This window comes from Lycorma delicatula, chromosome 1, assembly GCF_047948215.1.
Source record: "Lycorma delicatula isolate Av1 chromosome 1, ASM4794821v1, whole genome shotgun sequence".
Taxonomy (NCBI): Eukaryota; Metazoa; Arthropoda; class Insecta; order Hemiptera; family Fulgoridae; genus Lycorma; species Lycorma delicatula.
The window spans coordinates 271,669,084-271,690,789 of record NC_134455.1 but is presented as its reverse complement, the minus strand read 5'-3'; the positions used below and the strand labels follow the sequence as shown (position 1 = coordinate 271,690,789).

The window sequence follows — 21,706 nt, the reverse complement described above, 5'->3', positions numbered from 1 at the left end:
ACATCAAACAAAATAAGACTAAAGATTGTGCACCAAGAACATGTACTCAGATTAATACGTATTCAGTAAGCATCTAATCATGTACAACAGATTCACGCCATCATACATACACAGTAATGTATATGTCAGTTATAGTAAATAAATTGTTAAACTAAAAGATAAGGAAATGTACACCAAAATATAGACAGGTTCAAAGTATACCGTAATACTTTTTCAATACGCAACTATCACAGTCAGCAGACTCTTCAGTATACAAGATGATCATATAACAAAGTAACCTAACAAATTAATTGTCAATACATATCATACAATGCACAGAATGCAATCAAATCAATAAAATCATAATTGTAGGTACAAAATCAACCAGAGTCAGAGTACAAATATAATCATACCATAAGAGATCAAATAATACAAGTACACATTATAGTAAAAAGAATATATTAAAGTGAAAGCATCAGTCAGAACATACATTACACAATTATAATTTTTTTTTTAATACAATATAATACAATACAAATTTCACAATTACTAAAATTTACAAGTAATCATCCAGTAATGACCAGTTCCTCGTCATGCACAACTGCTTAATTCATTCTGCTACAGCCACCATCAGGCACAAAGACAGAGTGCCCTCATCCTTATTGCACCCAGGCGACCTCCACAGGTTTGGGGGCCTCCTATGTTCTCAAACATGGACCTGTCCACCCATGCACCCTCCAGCGCCATGCTCCGTTTCTGTTGCCCTCATATGCATGTAGCATTCACATCCCTGTCTTGAAAAAGTCTTCCACTGCCCTCCATTGTGCCCCATCCTGCATGAGGATCCCTTGTGTCTCAAAACGTGTGATCTATGTTAAATTTTTCAAGCATCTCATTCCTTTTATTGGTGAATCTTGGGCATGCATAGAATACATGAACAGGGGTCTCTTCCATGTCAGATTTGCGGCAGGTATCCACATAGTCAAGCCTAAACCTGTATAGGTAAGATCTAAAACCTCCATGATCCACCAGGAACTATGTTATTTCATTTCCAGCAAGTTGTGTTTTCGATTACACCAATTTTTAACATTGGCTATAAGTCGATGGGTCCATTTGCCCTTTGTAATCTGGTCCCACCGCTCCTGCCACATATCTATCATCTCATCTTGAAGTTTCTGTTTTCATTCTTTTCTTTTCTGCTGCAGACAGTGGTCTAAGTTCCAGGAGCATGCAGCGCTTTATGATTTATAAATCTATAGGCAGGAGTCTGGCTAGGACCTCTACTGCTTCTCATGATACCATCCTACAGGCCGATGCCACCTGGAGGCAATACCTCGTATGGACAGACTCAAGTTTACCTCTGTATTTGGTGTACTATAATAAGCCTGATCACAGCTGGACACCATACAAAAAGTTTGAATACACCAACCAGTCAACAGCTTTCTCCTCTGTAAAGATGGTCCCCCTTTATTCAACAGAAGGCAAGCAATCAGTTTCCTCGATCTTTCAGCTCTTTCACATGCCTGGAGTGCATGGACCCCAAACCTCAGCCTAGAATCCACCCATAAACCCAGGTATTTGATCGCTGGTTGTGATACTACCTGTTTTCTGTCCAGGATCACCCTCATTGTTGGTCTTCTTTTAGTGGTAGTAACTACGACCAGTTCTGTCTTCTCCGGTGCCAGAACAAGTCCATCGCCATCCATCCAATCCTGATGTTCTTGTATGACTTTTGTACTTTTTTGCCAGAATCCCGTCGAATGTCTGCCTTAACAACCAGTGCGAGGTCATCAGCATAGCCTACCAAGGTCACTACCAGCGGGAGCGTGACACTGAAGACAGTGTTGTATGTAGCCGTCCAGAGCGTTGGTCCAAGAACTGACCCCTACAGAACACCTCTATTACTGTTTCTATCAATTATCCCACCCTGCACCTGCATATGAGCCTGCAGTTGGTGAGATAAGATTTCACCATCCAGCACAGATAATTTGTTAATCCCAACTCCTCTAAAGATATTAGTATTGTTGGGTGCAGGATGGAATTAAATGCATTCCTAATATCCAAGGTGGCAAGAACGCAGATCTTTCCACCTCTTTCTCTCATCATCTCTTCAGCGATCCGGCAGACGCCCGTAACTGCATCAAGGGCGGACCTACCCCTGTGAAAACCAAACTGGTTTACAGAGATTCCGCCCTGTGTCTCCAGTGCCGCTGCGATCCTGGCTTGGAGCATTCTTTTGAGTACTTTAGCCAGTGCATCATTCATGGCCAGCAGCCGATATGACAAGGGAAGTGCCGGATCCTTTCCACGTTTTGGCAAAACAAACTATAACTCGGTTATAGTTTGTTCACTTAAAACATGATCAATGTTTTGATCACAATTGATCATGTTTTGAGACATCATATTAAACATGTTTAGTTTAATTATATAATATGAGCGTGTTCAGAAAGTTCTCAGCCTGAAAAAGAAAGCACAAGATTTTTAAAAAAAATATTTTTTTTCGACAAAACCTTGCAGTGCAATACATGTAGCCCACTTTTTTTGCCATTGTCATTTAAATAGGAATATAAATTTTGTATGTTAATAATAAATAACAATTAGTTACCACCATTATTTCTACCACAATCATTAATTTAAACTCTATGCTGTACAAATGCTATATATTTTTTTTATATTTTGTAGTAAAACAATTTTTTTAATGCAGTTAAAAAAGTAACATTTTGGCTGCAGACACATTTAGTTTATCTTTTTTTATTAAACTTTTTTTAATATTTTTATTGGTTATTCTTTTTTAAAACCCATGAGAATGGGTTATGGAGATAAGAAGGTTTAAATTAATTGTACCCCTACATAGCAAAATTTGAAAACATTGTGACAGGTAAATATGCATATATTACATTGGCAATACTGATACAGCTATACTAACAATTCTCTACTGGCAATTAGTTGTGCTTGTGCTGTAAATGAGGTTGTTGAATGGGATAAAGGATTTAAAGTCAGACCATTAATACAAGCGGTTAACAACTTTTTCTCCTAGTTTGATGTTTTTGATCGGAAATTATCTGTTGACAAGATGATTATTAAATAATTTGGGTGCAATCATTTGAAGCAGTTTATTCATGGCATACCTGTGCGGTTCAGCTAAATATTTTGGGCGTTGTGTGGTGCAAATAGCTACTGCTACAGCTTTGATTTGTATTGTGGGAAAAATTTGGTTCCAATGATGATATTGCTCTGCGCACATGAATTGTTGAATCCCTTCTTGTTGTAGTAGAAGATCCATTGAGTCATGAAATATTTTTTGATAATTACTAGTTTTAAATTATTAAAATAAATTTTTGAAGTTAGTTTTCGAGCAACTGGTACAATTAGAGAAAATTGTTTAAAACAGTGTCCATTGGTAAATAGCAAAGATTTTAAGATGCAAGAAAGAGGTTTTTTGATTTTTGTTCTGATGAAAAAAATAGTATATTTGTGGTACAATGGCATGACAATAGCATTATTACTATGGCAACCAACTGTGATTCTGTTGAACCATTAGCTCATTGGCATCAGTAAATAAATACTACAAAGAACTAAAAAAGAAGGTGTTAGTGCTTATTTGAAATCATCCAACTCCAGGCAGGTCGTCCAGTAATTGTTGCACGTGCTCAGATATCAAGTCCTTTTGATGATTCAAGATTCTATAAAAAAGAGTACTTGCTATTTAAAAGAGGTAAACCAAGAAGTTACCACATGAAAAACTGCAAATCAAAACCACTGACACGCTGCAAAAAAGTGTAACTTTGTACAAAATGTTTTGGACCATACCGTTCTAAATAAATTAAATAAAACACTGTTTTAAATTGCTTATGAAAAATGTAACTTTAGTTAAATAAGATTTTATTATTTGAACAAAATTATTATGCATTTTTACAATTTCAGTTTTTAAGAAAAACTACTAATAAAAGTTTTTGTGCTTCATTCTTAAAAATATTTATTTAAAAAATTATTCAAGTATTATATGTAATAACAAAAAAATATTATTGAAAAATATTTTACAGTATTTACCACTGTCTTATATTTAGGACAATGCAATTTTTTCAAAATTACACTATTACTTATCACTCCTATTTACATGATGAGCATTTTTTGGACTTCAGGATTAAAAATATTGAATTATAATGAACTTACCACTAATTTAGGACTGTGGCAAGGCAGCTACATAAATTTTTACTTATTTGATGAAAAAAATAATTTGGTAAAAAATAGGTTATACTAGCAACTTTTCAACTCTAGTAACCTCAATGTAATGCAATTTGTCCAACTCTAAAATAAGCGGTATCTCAGTGTTGAAGTGAATCTTTATCCAGAGAGCCATAGGTTTAGGAAGAGGAAGTAATTGCTAAGAGTGAAATCCAGCAAATATGATGCATATGAACACTAAAATGGGTTATAGAGCTTTGCCGTAACTACCAAAGACATCTGTGCAGGGGTATTATCATGGTGAAAGAGCACTTTCTTTGTGGCCAGATATGGATGTTTAGTTTGAATAGCACTTCAATCAATCAAGTAGTGAAGTGTAATACCCCTTGGTGATTGTCCTGCCTTTTTCCAGGTCACCTATGAGCACCATACCACAAGAATCATAAAAAATAGCCATGACATTTTTTGCATACAGAACCATTTTTGCTATCTGTAGTGCATCTTTACCTGCTTCCATTAGTTGTTTCTGATTGTAATGATGATTCCATGTGTAATTTTCTGTAATAAAATATTGAAGTAACTCAACAGAATCGCAGTTAAATAAGTCTAAACACCCTTCAAATGCATTTTTAGAAAACGTTAAACCAAATTTTAAAATGAAATATTGTGATAATTAAAATAAATGATATCAGTTGACCTTGCCATTTAATTTGTAGTCGTGTTGCAAATTATTAGTTATTTTGTATTACTTTTATTAGTTAATGTGTTATTAATATTTTAAAGGCTGTTATTATTAGTGTTTGGGTTATTAATTCTGACATTAACTATTTAAAGTTTGTTGTTGAATGTAATTCTAGAGGAAATACAAAATAAAAAAGTTACTGCAGGACATATCATTATTACAACTGTGATTTTTCTGTTTTTGCAACTTTGATTTTGCTTATAACTCAAAAATTAAGTTGATCCACACTTCTCGACATACTACTTTAACCAGATCCATAGTATCCCTCACTTTTGACGTTAATATCACTCTGTATTTGATTTCTTCCTTAAGTTATTTTGATGATGATAGTGATAATGATAATAATAATGAGAAACTGGCCTACATTTTTGACACTTTTAATCCATGCCACATCTAAATGTAACCCACTCAACGTGTTCATTTTCTCTAAAATGAAAGCTCATTATATTATATCTTTAAAATGAGTTAAGTGTCTAATAATCACTCTTTCAGTTACTGAATGAATTAGCAATATCGGAGCAAAAACCTTCAGTATTTTAATGTGAAATCAATACCATTGTTTCATCAGCGCATAAAAATCATTTAATTGCATGCAAGAATTAGGGAGATCATTAATTGAAATTAAGAAATATAAAGGAGCATAATACTATCCCTGGGATACCTGTTATTCTTTCCTGATTGGAGTATTAGAAAGACTAAGTTAAGCCAGTATAAATTCCTACAGTCTTTAGTTTAAGACCAGGAGGAGGTTACCATTATACTAGATTGTGGATACCGGTGTTTTGTTGAATTTGGGTTTCAGTTAACCACACATCTCAGGATTGATTGACCTGAGACTGTACAAGACCATTTCATTTACATTCATATATATCCTCTGAAGTAATACCTTACACTGGTTCCAGAAGCTAAACTGAAAAAAGAGAGGAGGTTACTGTACCTGAGTATAGAAGAAAATAGTTAAATTTGTACTTCCAGGTTTTTAATAATTTTCTCGACAAAACGATTTATTTATTAAGAAATTAATTAAGTGGTGGTACGGTTGTATATTTGTAATAGTTTGTGATAACAAAAAATATATGTTAGTTACACTTAGTATTTGTTTAAATATTGTCAGTTGGATTTAAGAACAGTCAACACTGTCAGGAAAATTTATCATGAATGGTTAACATGCATGCTGAAGAAGGATTTATTTGCTATTTATCTATTTTAATTTGTTCCACTTTTTTCATCCCATATTTATTCTTTTGGTCATCTATTGATCTAAGGAAATTTACTGAAAATTGTACTTGTACGTCAAAACTTAACAGAACATTTGTTGAGTTTGTCTTACATCACTGGAAAGTGTTTGGCAACTTTAAAAAAGTTTTGAAGACAATATTCATGGTAACTAGTGGGGAGTATGGAGCGTTATGTAAAGCATAATCAAGATATGTTCAGAAATTTTCAAATGATGATAAGAAATTAAAGAAAGATACAAATTAAGAAGAAGAAAGGAAAAACAAGTTAGTGAATTTTATGTAAAATAATTTAATACTTGAAGGCCTGAAGTATGAAAAATGTCAGCGTTTTCTGTGATAAAAATTTTTGTGTACAGGATTGCTTTTTTAAATTGCTTGGACCAAATAACACCCATTGTTATATATATCTTAGGTGATTGGAGATTGAACAGGATGACACCAAAATTGAAAGATATTGAAATTTATTTGCAAGGAATTTAGCCCTGAAAAACATACATGAAGGTTTAAGATTAAGTAGAGTAATAAAATAGATTAAGAAGAAGCTGGAGTTTTAAAACTTCTGCTGGTAGTAGGCAAACTGAAGATGGATGGATTGGCTCTTTCCTTTGATGAGAAGATTGAATTGAAAGCCAAGAAGGAAGATGGTGTTCATAAATTGAAAGAATTGTTCAGAGATAAAAAGGACATTTTTAAGGCCGTTAAGATAAAATGTCATTGGCTTTCAAGGTAGATGTAAGATTTTTTACCATTTATTAAAAAATATAATGTCTTCACTTAGTGTAAAGAGTCTTTCTGAATTTTATTCCAGTCATCAGAAAAAAGAGAACAATTGTGGGATGTAAAATTAAAAATATAAATAAATAAAATGATTTATTCATAAACTTCTGAGAAGGCAGGAAGAATTGATATTGATCACTAATTTTCATGAATATGTTTTTGACAGTTTTTAAAACGTTGGATTATTTTCAGAAATTGTATTAAACAATTAGTTAAGATTCCTTTTCAGAAGGTCTTAATAATAATCTCAAAATATCACGTAGACATCTTTAAAATCTTAGTGATCATTTCAAATACTCTAGTCAGTTTTATTTTTTTATATATCTGATTTCTGACAAGATCTTCTCCCTGGAAATCAGAGTTCCAGATAAGTGCTTTGCTTGGCTAAAGGGACAGAAAAAGAAAGAATATCCATAATATCTCTGTGCAAAAAGTCAAGAATCAGATTTAAAGATGATGTGATAGACATTGAAAAAATATTGACAAAGTAGGCAGCACTTTCACTAGAAATAAGTTTACCATTAACTAGAATTTTTATTGTTTCTGTTAGAACCCATATATTCTTCCTTCTCATCATGTATAAAATTCCATGTTTTGGAATTGGAACATAGTAACAATGTGACTTTATTGTTATTAGCCTTTTTGTCTCATTTTTCAAATGCTATTTCTAAGGAGCATGTACAGTTTTCATAATACTTAAAATAAATAAATAATTCAGGACTCTTGCTATGTTTATTCTAGGCATAAAAGATTTTCAAACTGCTAAATGAAATTTAAAGACCTGCTACCTTAACTATTTCTCATGTTTTGACTGCTAATACATGACCTCTTTAAATGAGTTAATATGAGACATATTTTTAATTAAGATCCATTTTGAAATAACAAAACTGAAAAATATGAACAACTTTATTCTTATGCATACAAACTACATTTATCTACTACTTTTCTGCATAGCCATCTTCAACTTGAATACATTTTTCATACCATTTCAGTAGCTTCTTCATTCCCTCTTCAGTAAATTCTGCTATCAATGATTTAAGCCGTGTAGTAACATCATTTTTCGATTTGTCATCATCAAACCTTTGTTATGCAAGCTGCTGTTAGGGTGAAAAAAAGAAAATAATCACTGGGAGCTAAGTTAGGGCTATAGTGGACGATTAAAGATTTTTTAACAAAGTTTTTCCAGTCGTCTGATTTGCTGTTTGTGGCCAGGCATTGTAAAAAACAAAATCTCATAAGATAGCACCCACATACTTTTAAGATACTACCAATGCATTGACTGCTGCTTGAATAAGAAATCCCGGTTTTTACGTCTGGTAACAATGTGATCACAGAATTCGTCAACTTCATTTTCATAATGCTGCAAAAATTAATGCGCTGCAGTAGGACATTTTAAGTTGTGTCTGTTGGTTAACATCTTCAACGCCCATCTGGTACAGTTTTTATAGCCCAATTTTTCAGTCAGAACTTGATAAATCAAAGATCGTGAAACATCAAAGACAATTGTGACAGTGAAGCACCGGTTTTCTCAAATTTTTCAATCATATCATCCTGCTATCTTGAAAATCTGGTTTCTTAAAACGTAACTCGGCTCTTATAATAAGAATTTACTGCTGGAGTCCTTTTTCTCTAGTTTTTCTTAAAATCTACACATTTCAAACTTTGTCAACCCTCTTAATTTATAATATTCTTCTATAACACTGTTCAAAGCCTCATTTATTAACTTCCTGTTGTCATATATATTAGATTCCATATTAATATCTTAAAACTTTTGTTTCTAATTCCTAACCTACGTGGCGAAGCAGTAGCCTCTCTACCTTTTATTTGAAAGTTTTTGGGTTCAAATCCTAACTGTGCACTTTTTAATACACTATAAATATTCATATTGTAATCAAATGCATGACCTTTAAGCTTATGTGGTAAATTAATCATAAAGAATCAGTTACATTCCAACATACTCTTATCCTTGTGCTTTCAGTATTTTGTTTACACCAACTGCACAGCTCTTGAGTTGAGAAGAGGTGTAGCATTCAACATATGTTGCGTAGTAGTAGATTAATAATAATTACATAAAATTGCAAAAGACAAACTCTTAGAATTGTACAAAATTTAAATGTTTTCAGAAAATTCTCTGTATGATATTAGTCTCACTTTGATCGTAGATAATATTCATTAAAATTAACTTGCACTGGGTTACAGCTTAGCATTTGACAATTTGAACTAATCTAAAATGAAACACATTCATGAATGTAATTTTTGTTTTAAAAATTTACTAAGGAATAATCATGTATCATCAAAAGAAATTCTTTAAACCCCTTATATGTATGTAACAATAATTTTTGTGTGATTTGATGTTCATATTGAAATTTGACTGTTCTGTTTTAGACATGTTGACATGTACAAAAGTTATGAAATAATTTCTTTGTATTCTATTTTACAGGTTACAGGACAGCAAAATGCTGGTCAGGGGCCAGTGTTTCTGTCACAAGCAACAGCAACAACTACTACTGGCAATAACTCAGGAGATGGAGATTGATGTGAACTGAAAAAGTAACTGCAAAAAATGATTTTAGTATGAAGAAATTCATGAGCAAATTCGAGCATGCGCATGTGCATATGTGTGTGTGTATGGGTTGGTGGGTGGAGTAATGAAATCCTCATATCAAATACTTATATTCATATAATTCATTATAATATCATTAATTTATGTTAGTAGCAGCCTTTTTAAAAATATATTTTATGAGACATGATGATAACAAAATTACTCATTCCATAAATAATTAAGAAATATTTTACAAACATGCTCAGAATGCTTGTGGTATTTGAGAAATATTTATAGTTTTTTTTTAGATTTCAAAACTGGTTTTGTATGTAATTCAATAAAAGGAGTATCAACTTAATTATTTGGTTCTTCTTAATATGAAATTGCTGTTTTAAGCATTTTTGTATTAGAAATACAAATTAACCTTGGAGTTTTGATCTGCATTGACTCTTTTCACATGATCAGCACATCCCTGTCATAAGATAATAATTGTGTACTTAAATTTTTTAACTACCTTTTTGTGATCAATAGTTTAGTTACATCATTATGATTTTTGTGTAATAAGGATAACATCAAATTAAGAACTGGTTTTAAGTACATAAAAAAAATTAATAATTCTGTGGTGAAAAAAATATTTATTTTTATTTATATATACTGTTATATTATCATTATAGTATTATCTGTTATATTGAAATCATCTGAATGCAGTGGTATAACCAGGATTTCATATTGACAGAATATATATATCTTATAAGTAAAAATACAAACATTTAAATAAAGAGAAAACTTTTTATGACAAGTTATCACAACTTGCCATAAAAAGTTATTACAACAAGTGTTTTGTTATTAGACATCTAAAATTAAAAACAAAATCATGAAAACAATAAAGGTGATACAATCTTACAACCAAAGAGGAGGAGGGTGTTCTTATTAGGTTTGTGGGTGTAAAGTTTTCTGGATCTATAATAAGGAATGGATTTATGTTAATTATTATTGTAAATAGTATTAATGCAATTATTATTTCTATAATGTCTTTAATTGTGAAATATTACAGTATAATATTTAAAGATAGATGGTTAGAAAAATAAATTCTTTTTCTTTCAAATTAGGCCTGTAGAAAATTTTTTCTGATTTTCTCTTCATTTGTTTGCATGGGATGGATTTGAATGTAAAATTTTTATCATCTGTAACAAATCTTGATCTCAAGAATAATTTCACATTCAAAAAAAAAAAATTGTGCTGATATATTTAACACTTATAGGAAAATTGACCAGTAAACAAAAAATTTATTTTTGAAATTTAACCTTTTTTTAAGGATTGAAATGCAGAAAAAGCATTTTTTCTGGCAAGAAAGCTGTTATTAGTTCTTTTTAAAGAACAGATAAAGTGTATAAAAATATTGAATTTTTGTAGTGCAACCATTTGGATGTGTACAAAACCCATGGGTTTTGGGGACAATGAAGAAGTTATACTTCCACACAATTCATGACCCACATATATCTGTTGGTTATTGTAGCAGTAAAACCAGTCTTATGCCATCACATCCCACCACATCACCAATACTGTACCTTCAACTACAGCCACTTCTCATCCTTTCCGTACATGGACCTACATTTTGTACAAATAAAAACAAAAATGTAATCATGGCATATTTTATTTCCAAAGTACAATAATAAAATGTAAATTTTATTTTTACACATTGTGTATAATATTATATACAGGTAATTCATGAAATATCACCAATCCTTTCTGAGCTCATTCTACTAGCAAAAATAATGAAAAACGTTCATATAAACATGGATTCGGAAACACTCTGTTAGCGAGTGAGTCACTGCTAGCGAAAGATTTCATCCTGATTCCTAGGCAGAGAGTGAAACAAATTAATACTAAAATTCTAGGAATCTGAATTAAGGGATAAAGTTGAAGATTTCTTGTGTTTTTGACCTGAAAAATTGAATAAAACCGGTTCCAGAACCATATATCCACTAGTTTTCATAATATCTGACATAAAAAAGAAAGATTTGTTGTCTAAAAACACATTTTTTTACATTTGTAATAAAAACTTTGTTAAATAACAAATAAATTTATAAGATGTATTATCAAAACTTTTAGAGAATTTAATTCTGTGTAAATTTATGTAAAATAGCCCAACAAAAAAATGAATACAAGTTCAAGAATTTGATTTTGTTACTAACACACTTACCGTATGAAAATGATGGGATTACACATACAAATCATGTTTGCTTTTCTACAGAGTGCAATGATATAAATAGTAGTGTTGTGTTAAAAGATTAAAATAAGATAAAAAAACCAGAACTAATGTTATTCAGACAAGAAAGTTTGTGTATCTTTTTTGAGTTCACTGTTAAATTGAAAAGTTGAGAAATTATGATTTGTAACAGAAATCAGTTGGTGAACAATGCATTTTGTGTCATGTCATCAGTACATTGCAAGTTCTGCATTACTGCTGTGAATTGTTATGCTGTACTGGTAAAAATTAAATTAGTTTAATTAAGTTTATGTGTCTTTATTTAATTGGTGTCACATTGCCTTTGTTATTTATGACTGAGGAATTGCCAATATGGTATTTATCTTGGGAGTGTGTGATGAAAATACAACTTCTGCTGTTGCTGCAGAATGTAAAAAATGTTTACCTAACTGCATAGTTCCAAATCCTGAAACAATTAGTTAAACATTCCATACTCTATGAGAACACTTCCAGCATTAGTACTAACCATGACTGTTATGCCCATCATGATTTCGATATTGATGAAACCATTAATGAGGCTATTCAACACAGTATGGGTGTTAGTACGCATTGTCTTCCCTGCGGTTTGGAGTTTTGCAGTTTATGTAATGTGTGGAGGACAACAAGCAGAATCCTTACAATAATCGAGTACAAATTCTTTAGCCAAGAGATTCTCCTCTTAGTTTTCAGTATTACAACTGGTTGAATAAGAGCCATTATATCATGATTATACAGTATATCATATACCTGTTGACTATACAGGTTCATTTATTTACTGACAAGACTCAGTTTATTCAGGACAGTATCATTAACCTTTGCAATGAACACACTTTGGCAGAAGTCAATGCACACAAGACAATAGTACGTAATTTTGAATACTAATTTAGTGTCATTGTGTGGTGTGATCTAGCTTACGATCAGCTAACTGGACCATTCATTCACCCAAGATGTCTAAATTCCGAGATTTACTTGGAATTCCTTACGGAACAATTACTGCTGGTATTAGAAGATGTGTCATTAGCATCAAGATACCACATGTACTTTCAACATGATGGTGTGCCTCCCCATTTCTCATGTGCCATATCGACATACTAAATGAACAATTTCCAGAGTAATAGATTGGCAGCAGCAGGCCACCAAGATCACCTATACTGTTACACTTACAGTAACGGTAGGATCACCTACCATTACATTTTTGTGTGTGGGTTTGGATGAAAATTACTGTGTACAAGAGAAATTCATACACACAAAGAGTGTATGAATTTACAGAAGCTGACACACAAATTTAGGAAATTCGTGTAGAATTGCTTAAAGTAACTCTAGCAATATAAAAGCTTGCAGCCAGATGTGCCGTATCATACTACAGATAACCTGGCGCACCTCCGCCTCAGTGATATCAGATTGTTAAGTCAGTCTCGAAAATCGGGACTCCCGCCTGACACACCGGCGGTATGAAAGTGTCATCCAGGAGAAAATCAGCAAAATATTAAGGACACGGTCCTTATCGATTACCACACCCTCACGGGTTGACAAAGCTGACAGGAAGACATCTTTCCTGGCAAGGGCTCCATACACAACGCCCCAATTCCCTTGCTCCTGAACGAAGGAGCACCAGGAATTACACTTGGAGGATCTAATGCTATGAAAATACTTATTAGCCCTCGCTCTCCGTTAATCTGCAGTTAGAGCCGCACGCCAATCGGGATCACCCTCTTGTTGCACAGCCCTTCTGAGTCGATTCACAGACTGTTTCATTGCTTACAGATTCTGAGACCACCAACCAAATATACGTTTCCGGTCAGTGCCTCAAGGAATGGCGGCTTCAGCCGCCGCCACCACCGCACAAATGAAATTTTCTGCTAGGACATCTAATCGCAAGCCGACAAGGTCTCGAGAAAAAATCTCCAGTCTTGACTTCAACAAAGAGGAGAATTTCAGCCAGTCAGCTTTCCTATGCAGGAAGCACCCCCGGTAAACATGAAAGTGTCCCTCATGGCCATCGCAGCGTGAGGATGAGCCTCACAGTTCATCCGCTATTTCAAAAAGTATTAACCAATGATCGCTAGAACAGCCGTTGACCAGTCAAGGACCCTGCCAGGGGCGTCCCTACCAATGGTGATGTCAATATTTGTACCTGAAAAGGTCCTTCATCCGTTAACCGTACCGACATAAGTGGCCAACTGGTTTGCAACATTAAAGATTCAAAATTGTGCCGCGCGATGTAACTATCAATTAAGCCACTGCCATGATCAGTGATCCCACTACTGTGCCAGAAAAGTGACTTCGCATTAACATCAGCACCAATAAGGGTTGGACCATTACCCACAATACGAAGCGTGCTATCCCATCTCGATAGATGTTCCTTGGTGGGATCCCTGTATTGGAAGCATTAACTAACAACTGTAAGGTTCTGTCTGCGAATGGCAAGTCTGACCACAACATGATGCGCATCAGAAACCTGCCATATAGACACTATCAAGCAACTTCCTGCACAGAATAGCATACAGGTATGCCCTACACAAAACTTTTTCCAGCTGTGAAATCCTGGCAGATCACCTCTAATTACATATGGGTGCTGCAGAAGGACAACGTCAAGGCTCCATCTCTCTACTAGCTCACCTAACTCAACTTGAACTACATAAGCACCCTGCGTAATTAGTTGACCGAACCTAACCATTTAAGTAATTTAAGCACAACGCTACGGCCCTTACATAACAACCACACTCCTTACTAACTGGGTGCTCATGGTTCTTGTGCAACCTCTTACAGTTAGCACGCTTGTAACCCCCCTTGCCACAAAGGGCACACACCAAGGCAAACTTACAAAAATTTAGCCCTGTGACCATATCTGCAGCACTTGAAACATTATTTTGGTCATCCACGTACTCTTTTATCTGACAGGACCCTAAATCGATAGTCTGCCTGCAGACGTAAATTTTTGAAAGAGACCAGAACCTACTTCATAGACTACATGATATTTCTGGGTGTCATGCCTACCCGTTTTAATGACCAACCTGCAGTTCCGCCGGAAGGCGGCTTCGTCCAAATCAGTGTTCTGCTCCCTAATGAGGGGCAAGACATCTTCTTCATCGGTAAGGTTATGGTCAATATCATAGACTATAATGCGGGGCCTACACGTTCTCTTCGAATCTATTCTTACATTCAATTGCTTAACTGCCATGGAATCTCTAATTGCCTGAATTGTCTCTATATCATCCATTACCACAACTAATCCCTTGCTGGCCTCTTTGATGTTCCTGATTTTAAGACCTTTCCGGTCACCCTGAAGTGCAACCCCTTTCTTCAGCTGACTGCTGGATACAGTTGAGCCCTCTGCTCTGCTCACAAATGCAACCTCAAGTTTCTTGGAGTGACTGGTTTCACGTCCGCCCCTAACCACCTCAGCATACCTACACGGTTGCATTGGGGTCAGGGCTGCTTTATTAACTGCAGTTACTTTCTTAGGCTTTGAGACAAGATTTCCAAAACCCTCAACGAGAGCTGTGAAAGCCACTCAGAATTCGAGACGAGACAATAATCTCTTGGTAGCTGCACTGGTACACTTGGGGATTGCTAGATAGGAAAAGAAGCCATCTAGTTCCGCCAAAACATCATGGGCCAATGGGGCAGAGCTGTCCCTAGCTTGCAATATCTCTTTAATGAATGGGTTCATACCCTCCCAAGTGGTCACCCTTATATCCACTTCTGAACTATCATTGTCAGAGCCAGTATTTGAGGAGGTCAAAGGAAAAAGCTCCAACCCCCTCCTCTGGCTAGGCTTCTTACCTATCTCTCTAAAATTGGTCATGGTCGGAGATTCCCTGACCTAACAGTATACAAACAAAATGCTCGCTATATTCCTTCAATCCAGATATATTGGGCACAAGCCCTCAAGCATGATCACCCGCAGCGATCCATGGGCAGCTGGAGACCTTTATATTCTCCTACCACTCTTTGCACCTCTTCACCACTACTGGAATAATATGCGAAATCAAAGAAAATTTTTCTGGACCTTTCAAGGGCATGATTCAAGTCATTTGCATAATCTTTTTTTAATTTTCAATTTGTCACTAATAGGGCAAGCGTCGGATCGTGGTTTTCCAAACTAAATATTAAAGTTACTTCTGAACACTTCATCGTAATACTTGTATGTAATTTGTCATATGCATTGCATAACTTTATTAATATTTTCAGTTTTCTGGTTCAAATTTTTCCAAATACAAAGAGTGCATTTTTTTAACAGATAACTCTGGTGACAGAATCGTTTCTGACAGGCTTTTCTTGAGTTACAAGATTGAAAAGATTGTATGTGAGTTTTGATCTGATCTACTACTACTTCTGGCTTTTTATTTCCTCTTGAACCCTGAGATTTCCCATTACTTTCTGTTGGAGGAGTGCTTCCAATTATTTTATATGCAGTTTATCTTTCTACTCTGGCTTTTTTTATTCCATGTAAGTCACAAAATGCAGCCTTGCATACATTAAATCTTTTACCATCTAGGTTAATAAAGTATTTAAAATGATTATTTTGTTTTTCCGGAATTACAACATTTTTCAGATCACAATTCATAACTAGATCAAGACATTGTCTATGTACCTTAAATAATTTTATAAGACCAGATAAATAAGAATCTTGTAAATTTTTCTTAATCAAAAATTTTTTAACATTATCGTTTTTATTAATAATGTAAACTTAATTAAACATTTAGTCTACACATTTACGTTCAGGCGTAAATTTACCTTTTTTAAAAAAATAAGCTCTCCCACTATTATGATTATATTTTCTAGTACTCCAATTTTTATAATTTTTTTCCATTTCTTTGTTTTGTTAATCACACTCTTCATTACTGCTACAACTATTTTCATTATCACTGACATGGAAATTCAGATCACAGTCTGAATCATCACTAAATAACTTATTATACATATTAAAAAAATAGAACCAACTTATTTTATATAATACACTTATCTTATACTCACTGTATAACTTTATATAGTACTGTATTACTGTATAGTAGAACTTACTTCCAATTATCACCCAATTATTTTAGGTTAACTGACATAATACATCCTGATCCCCTATAGGAAGAGACTCTCCAACCACCCTCTTTGTACCTAGCCCTGATGGGATTTACCAGAAGTCATCTCATAAACTTCGGCATATGACATCGTTTCAAGCAAGACTGAAAACTATAGTCATCGAAAGAATTGAATCACATACCTATCCGAAAGGTAAAGAGATTTCACATACGACACAAACGCAGAAAAACACCAAAACAAAAACATGAAAATAAAATGAATAACAAAACAACCAATATAACAGTAACAAGAAATAGTAACAAAACAAAGTATGCAGGAAAAATCCAAACAGTACCCTAGATTACGTCCGCAATCCATTCCCTAGCCAAATGGTGCAGAAATTCCGCAACCACTGACCACTCAGCCTCGTCCTTCCAGTTTTGACTGATGTCAACTGTTGCTCCGATGGTATCCAGTCGACAAATTACTGTGGTGTGTTCTAGATTGTATTTGGTACACTCGTACAACACATGGAAGGCATTATCCGGTACCCCATACTGCAGACACAGACCCGAATCCAGCCAGTCTATCCCTGAAGGCCCCATTACCAGTAAGAAACTTGAGTTATGTACTTATTCGGAAAAACCCATGAGGCACCCCGCAAGTTTTTTATGTCTGGGAAGAGATCATGCGTATATCGCTACCAGTAGTTTCATCCTATCTAGGCTGCCATATATCATAACCATGTTGCTAGATTTCCTGAATCTTTTTGGAAGTCAACTCACTCAAATTCCTAGCAACATACCGTTCCTGTCTCTCAAGAGCTAGAATATCAATTAGTTTCACTCTCACAATCACCAGGAAGATCTCCCATGAAACCACTTGGTAACTACCTGTTACTGTTAACAATAATAGTCATTGGGCCCTCAATAATATATCTCTGTAACTGTGGAATTTCATCGTATCCATTCAGACTGGCACAGCATACAACATAATTGCTTCACACACCCCCATGTACAGGATGTTCGGGGTCCTAAAATTGAGACCCCAATCTGGATTGACCAAATGTTGGATCCCAAAAAAGCACAAGCCTTTTCTACAAGGTATTGAAATGGCCTCTTGAAATGAAATTTCTCATTAAGATCCAGCCTGAGGTACTTCTGAATCTGAGTGTACTTTATTCAATGATCTGACATCGATACTCCAACTCGCCGACTCTGCCAAATTGCCTTTGAGAAGCATTATTGTGGTCTTCTCTGGGCTGAAAGTAATCTTGTGTTGATGAGCCCACAGCTCAAGCACCTTGCATGCATGAGTGGCCCTGAGCTCAACCTCCCTCCACGAGCATCCTTCAACCAGAGCAGGAGCCCATCGTCCACAAGACACTCTCTGGCCAACCTCAGCCATATATGAACAATCTGTCGCTAACAGATATATAAAAAAAAAATTTTTTTTAATCCAAAAATTCCATCTGAGGACAAATATTTTTCTCCTATTATTTTTCTTTAATCATATAGAGGTCATATTCTAATCATAGTAAGATATCAGAAATCCACCTCAAATAAAATCACTTCCATACTGAAAGTACTGCACAATAAAAACTTACATTTTCAATTTTTTTCTTGGAGATAAAGACAAATTGACTCTTTCCATTATTGGGTTCTTGTGAAAGTGCAAAATAAATGTAAAAATAATTGTTTTAATGTATACTGTTTAAACAGAAAAGTTTCCCCATTTGATTTATCTTACAGCAACAGTACATTTATTTATCTGTTTTATTTTCCATTGCATGACTTCCCAAAAAGGATTTAAAAAAAATGTAATTTAATTATAATCTTTGTGTCTGATAATTACTAAATAGTGGACAGGAATCAGGTGTTATTCAATTAAATATTTTGAGATATTTTGCTGTGATGGGTTGTCAGGTAATTAATTGCCTGACATAACCTCAATATCAACAAAATAATGCCCTTCATCTTACACATTTACACACACTTCATCTATTTCATCAAAATCAGAATCATTCAGTTTATATATCAGAAATATCCTGACGAGGCACCATAAACAATAAAAAGGAAGAAATGAACACGGTTAACAAAATACCAAATGCACACTAAGACTGGAACAATAGATAGATGTTGGCTTGGATATAAAAGCCTTATTTCTCTATTTCATTTAACAGTTTAAAATTTTTAATTATATCTGTTGATAACAGTTATAAGATTACACAGTACAAAACCTGTAAACATACAAGTATACTGGGTAAAATTAAAACTGAAATTATAAATACAAGTATATGAGGCATAGCATCATAATTATTGAGCATTCCGGCCAGAGGGTTCATTTCAGGCTGAGTTCACACATCTAGCTTGACATCAATTGTTCTCATTACCTGTTTAATGGTTTTTAAATTCTTAAATACAATCTAACATAGAAAGGCAATGACAGCTCACTTGTACCGTACTTTTTATGCACTTCATAAGCAAGCCTACACAGGAATATGACAATCCATTCCTTATTCTCACACAAGTTTTCATCTTGCATGATGAATTAATAAATCGTTTACAAAAGTTTATCTCAAAAATATTTTAAGACATTAAGTAATAGTGGTGAAAAGAAATATATAATCAAATGTCGTTTTAGTCCTTAATTATTAACATGTCTCTGGCAACTAACACATGTAATGTAATAAAACTTATCAATAGAATTGCCTTTGGAAGAAAAAGTACAGAAATAAAATAAACTTCAATTCTTTCTTGCAGTAGATAAGAGTCATACGATGTAGAATAAGGGATAAAATCTTCTGAGACTACTATTAAAAACTTGAATTTTTTACAAAGTTCTAACTGATAAGTAATTCTGCCTATTAAATTTGAAATCCGCACAAAAGAATTTAAAAAAATTTATGACTGAAAGGTGATGATAAAGATTTTTTTAAACTAAAATCTGTACTCTAAAATAGGAAGTGGTATAGAAAAATACAACATACACTGACACAATCAATGGATTATTTAATTAAATAGATTAACAGATATTTTGCTGTGATGGGTTGTCAGGTAATTGCCAGTCCCATAACCTCAACGACAACAAAGTAATGCGCTTCATCTTCAACATTCACATAATCATGACAACAAGCAGAACTGCTTATTAATTAACTGCTTTATTTATTAATTATTTATTTTGGTTATAAAATATAAATATTAAACCTTTACTGTAGAAACAAGGATATCTATCATCCAAGCTGCTGAATTGACTTTTTGATAAGTTTGCGCTCTACATTCTTACACAGTTGTATTACTGATAATTATGACAATTACAGTAAATTTTAGCGCAAAATTTAAAAATTGCTATTTTAATAGTAAAATAGCATGATATATATATATATATTTTGCAAAAATTGAAAAAGCACCAGTTAATTTTTTAAAACTAAAATCTGTACTCTACAATAGTAAATGGTATAGAAAAATACAACATACACTGAAATTATCATTATATTTCACTAATTACAATATATATTTAAATGGTTTCAATTTTAAATACAGTACATATTTATATATTTACAGTTTATATATATATATATATATATATATATATATATATATATATATATATATATATATATATATATATATATATATATATATATATATATATATATATATATATATATATATATATATATATATATATATATATATATATATATATATATATATATATATATATATATATATATATATATATATATTTAAATATCTTTTTTACTTAACTTCTAATTTAATACTACATTTAAAACTTATCATATACCCTTATTAATAAATATTGTTTAATGATAAATATACAATAAACTGTGTTTTATATGTTAGAAGTGGCAGTGTTTGTGGCTATTTTTTTATTAATAATAAAAAATCTATATATACTAATATATATATATATATATATATTACATTTTAATTAATTATATACTGATTTAACTAAAGAGGCACCTTGAAACTTTTGAACATTCGGTTTTTTACAGGAATAGATAATAATAATACTAAGGTGAATGTTAACTATAAAATACTGAACAAAGATGATGAACACAATATTTGTTTTATTAAACTAAAAAAAAATCATGATGACTGATCCATCATTAATATTAATAGAGTGTGTGTTCACATAAATGTATTTTATAATTATAATTTGCTTATATGTATGCACAGTAATATAAACGTTTAAAAATAAAAGAAAATCGGTAATAAAAATTAAATTTATAAATAAATTATCACTTTAATTAACTTCACTAACTAGCAAACATTTATAACTAATAATATACTGCATAAGGCAGATAGTAATAGTAATAAATAATAATTATTTAAATAACTATAAATTTTAATGAAAATATTTCATCTTTTCAATGAAATTATTGCATAAATCATTTTTAATGAGATCAATTATATAATACAATTAACATACTACTACTACTACTAATAATAATAATGATGAAAATTACAGTAGAAATAGTAACAATAAAAATGGTGAAGATAAATTACAATAAAGTGCTGAATTCTTTCATACTCATGACATGCCCACAGTAACTAATATTGAAATAAAGTAACAAATTTTGTCTTAATGAACTGTTTCCTGAGACAGATATCAAATTTATGGAATAAATAAAAAAAATATAAATATTAAACCTTCCTTGTAGCAACAAGTATATCTATCAAAAGTCGCAGAATTGATTTTTTAATAAGTTGGTGCTCTATATTCTTACAGAACTGTATTACTGATAATTCTCACATAATTTACTACAGTAAATTTTACTGCAAAATTTAAAAATTGCTATTTTTATAGAGAGCAATATGATTTATCTGAATGTGCTAAACTCTCTGATGCTTGAGTTATGAAATTTAATTTCACATGAATTTCTAATTCACACTTTTTATTTATTTGTATATGTTTCATTATGATGTTATGTCACAGTATATATTACATAT

At 32.8% G+C, this 21,706-nt stretch overlaps 1 protein-coding gene across 1 annotated transcript in view; it reads left to right on the top strand.

Annotated features, from left to right (window-relative positions):
* Positions 1-11,948, top strand: part of Nf-YC (nuclear factor Y-box C) — a 107,889-nt gene extending 95,941 nt beyond the window's left edge. Inside the window, exon 7 of the mRNA XM_075377668.1 lies at positions 9,362-11,948. Within this exon, the coding sequence (XP_075233783.1) occupies positions 9,362-9,457 (96 nt within the window). The 3' untranslated portion in view covers positions 9,458-11,948. The remainder of the gene's footprint in view (positions 1-9,361) is intronic.
* Positions 11,949-21,706: the final 9,758 nt, after the last annotated feature.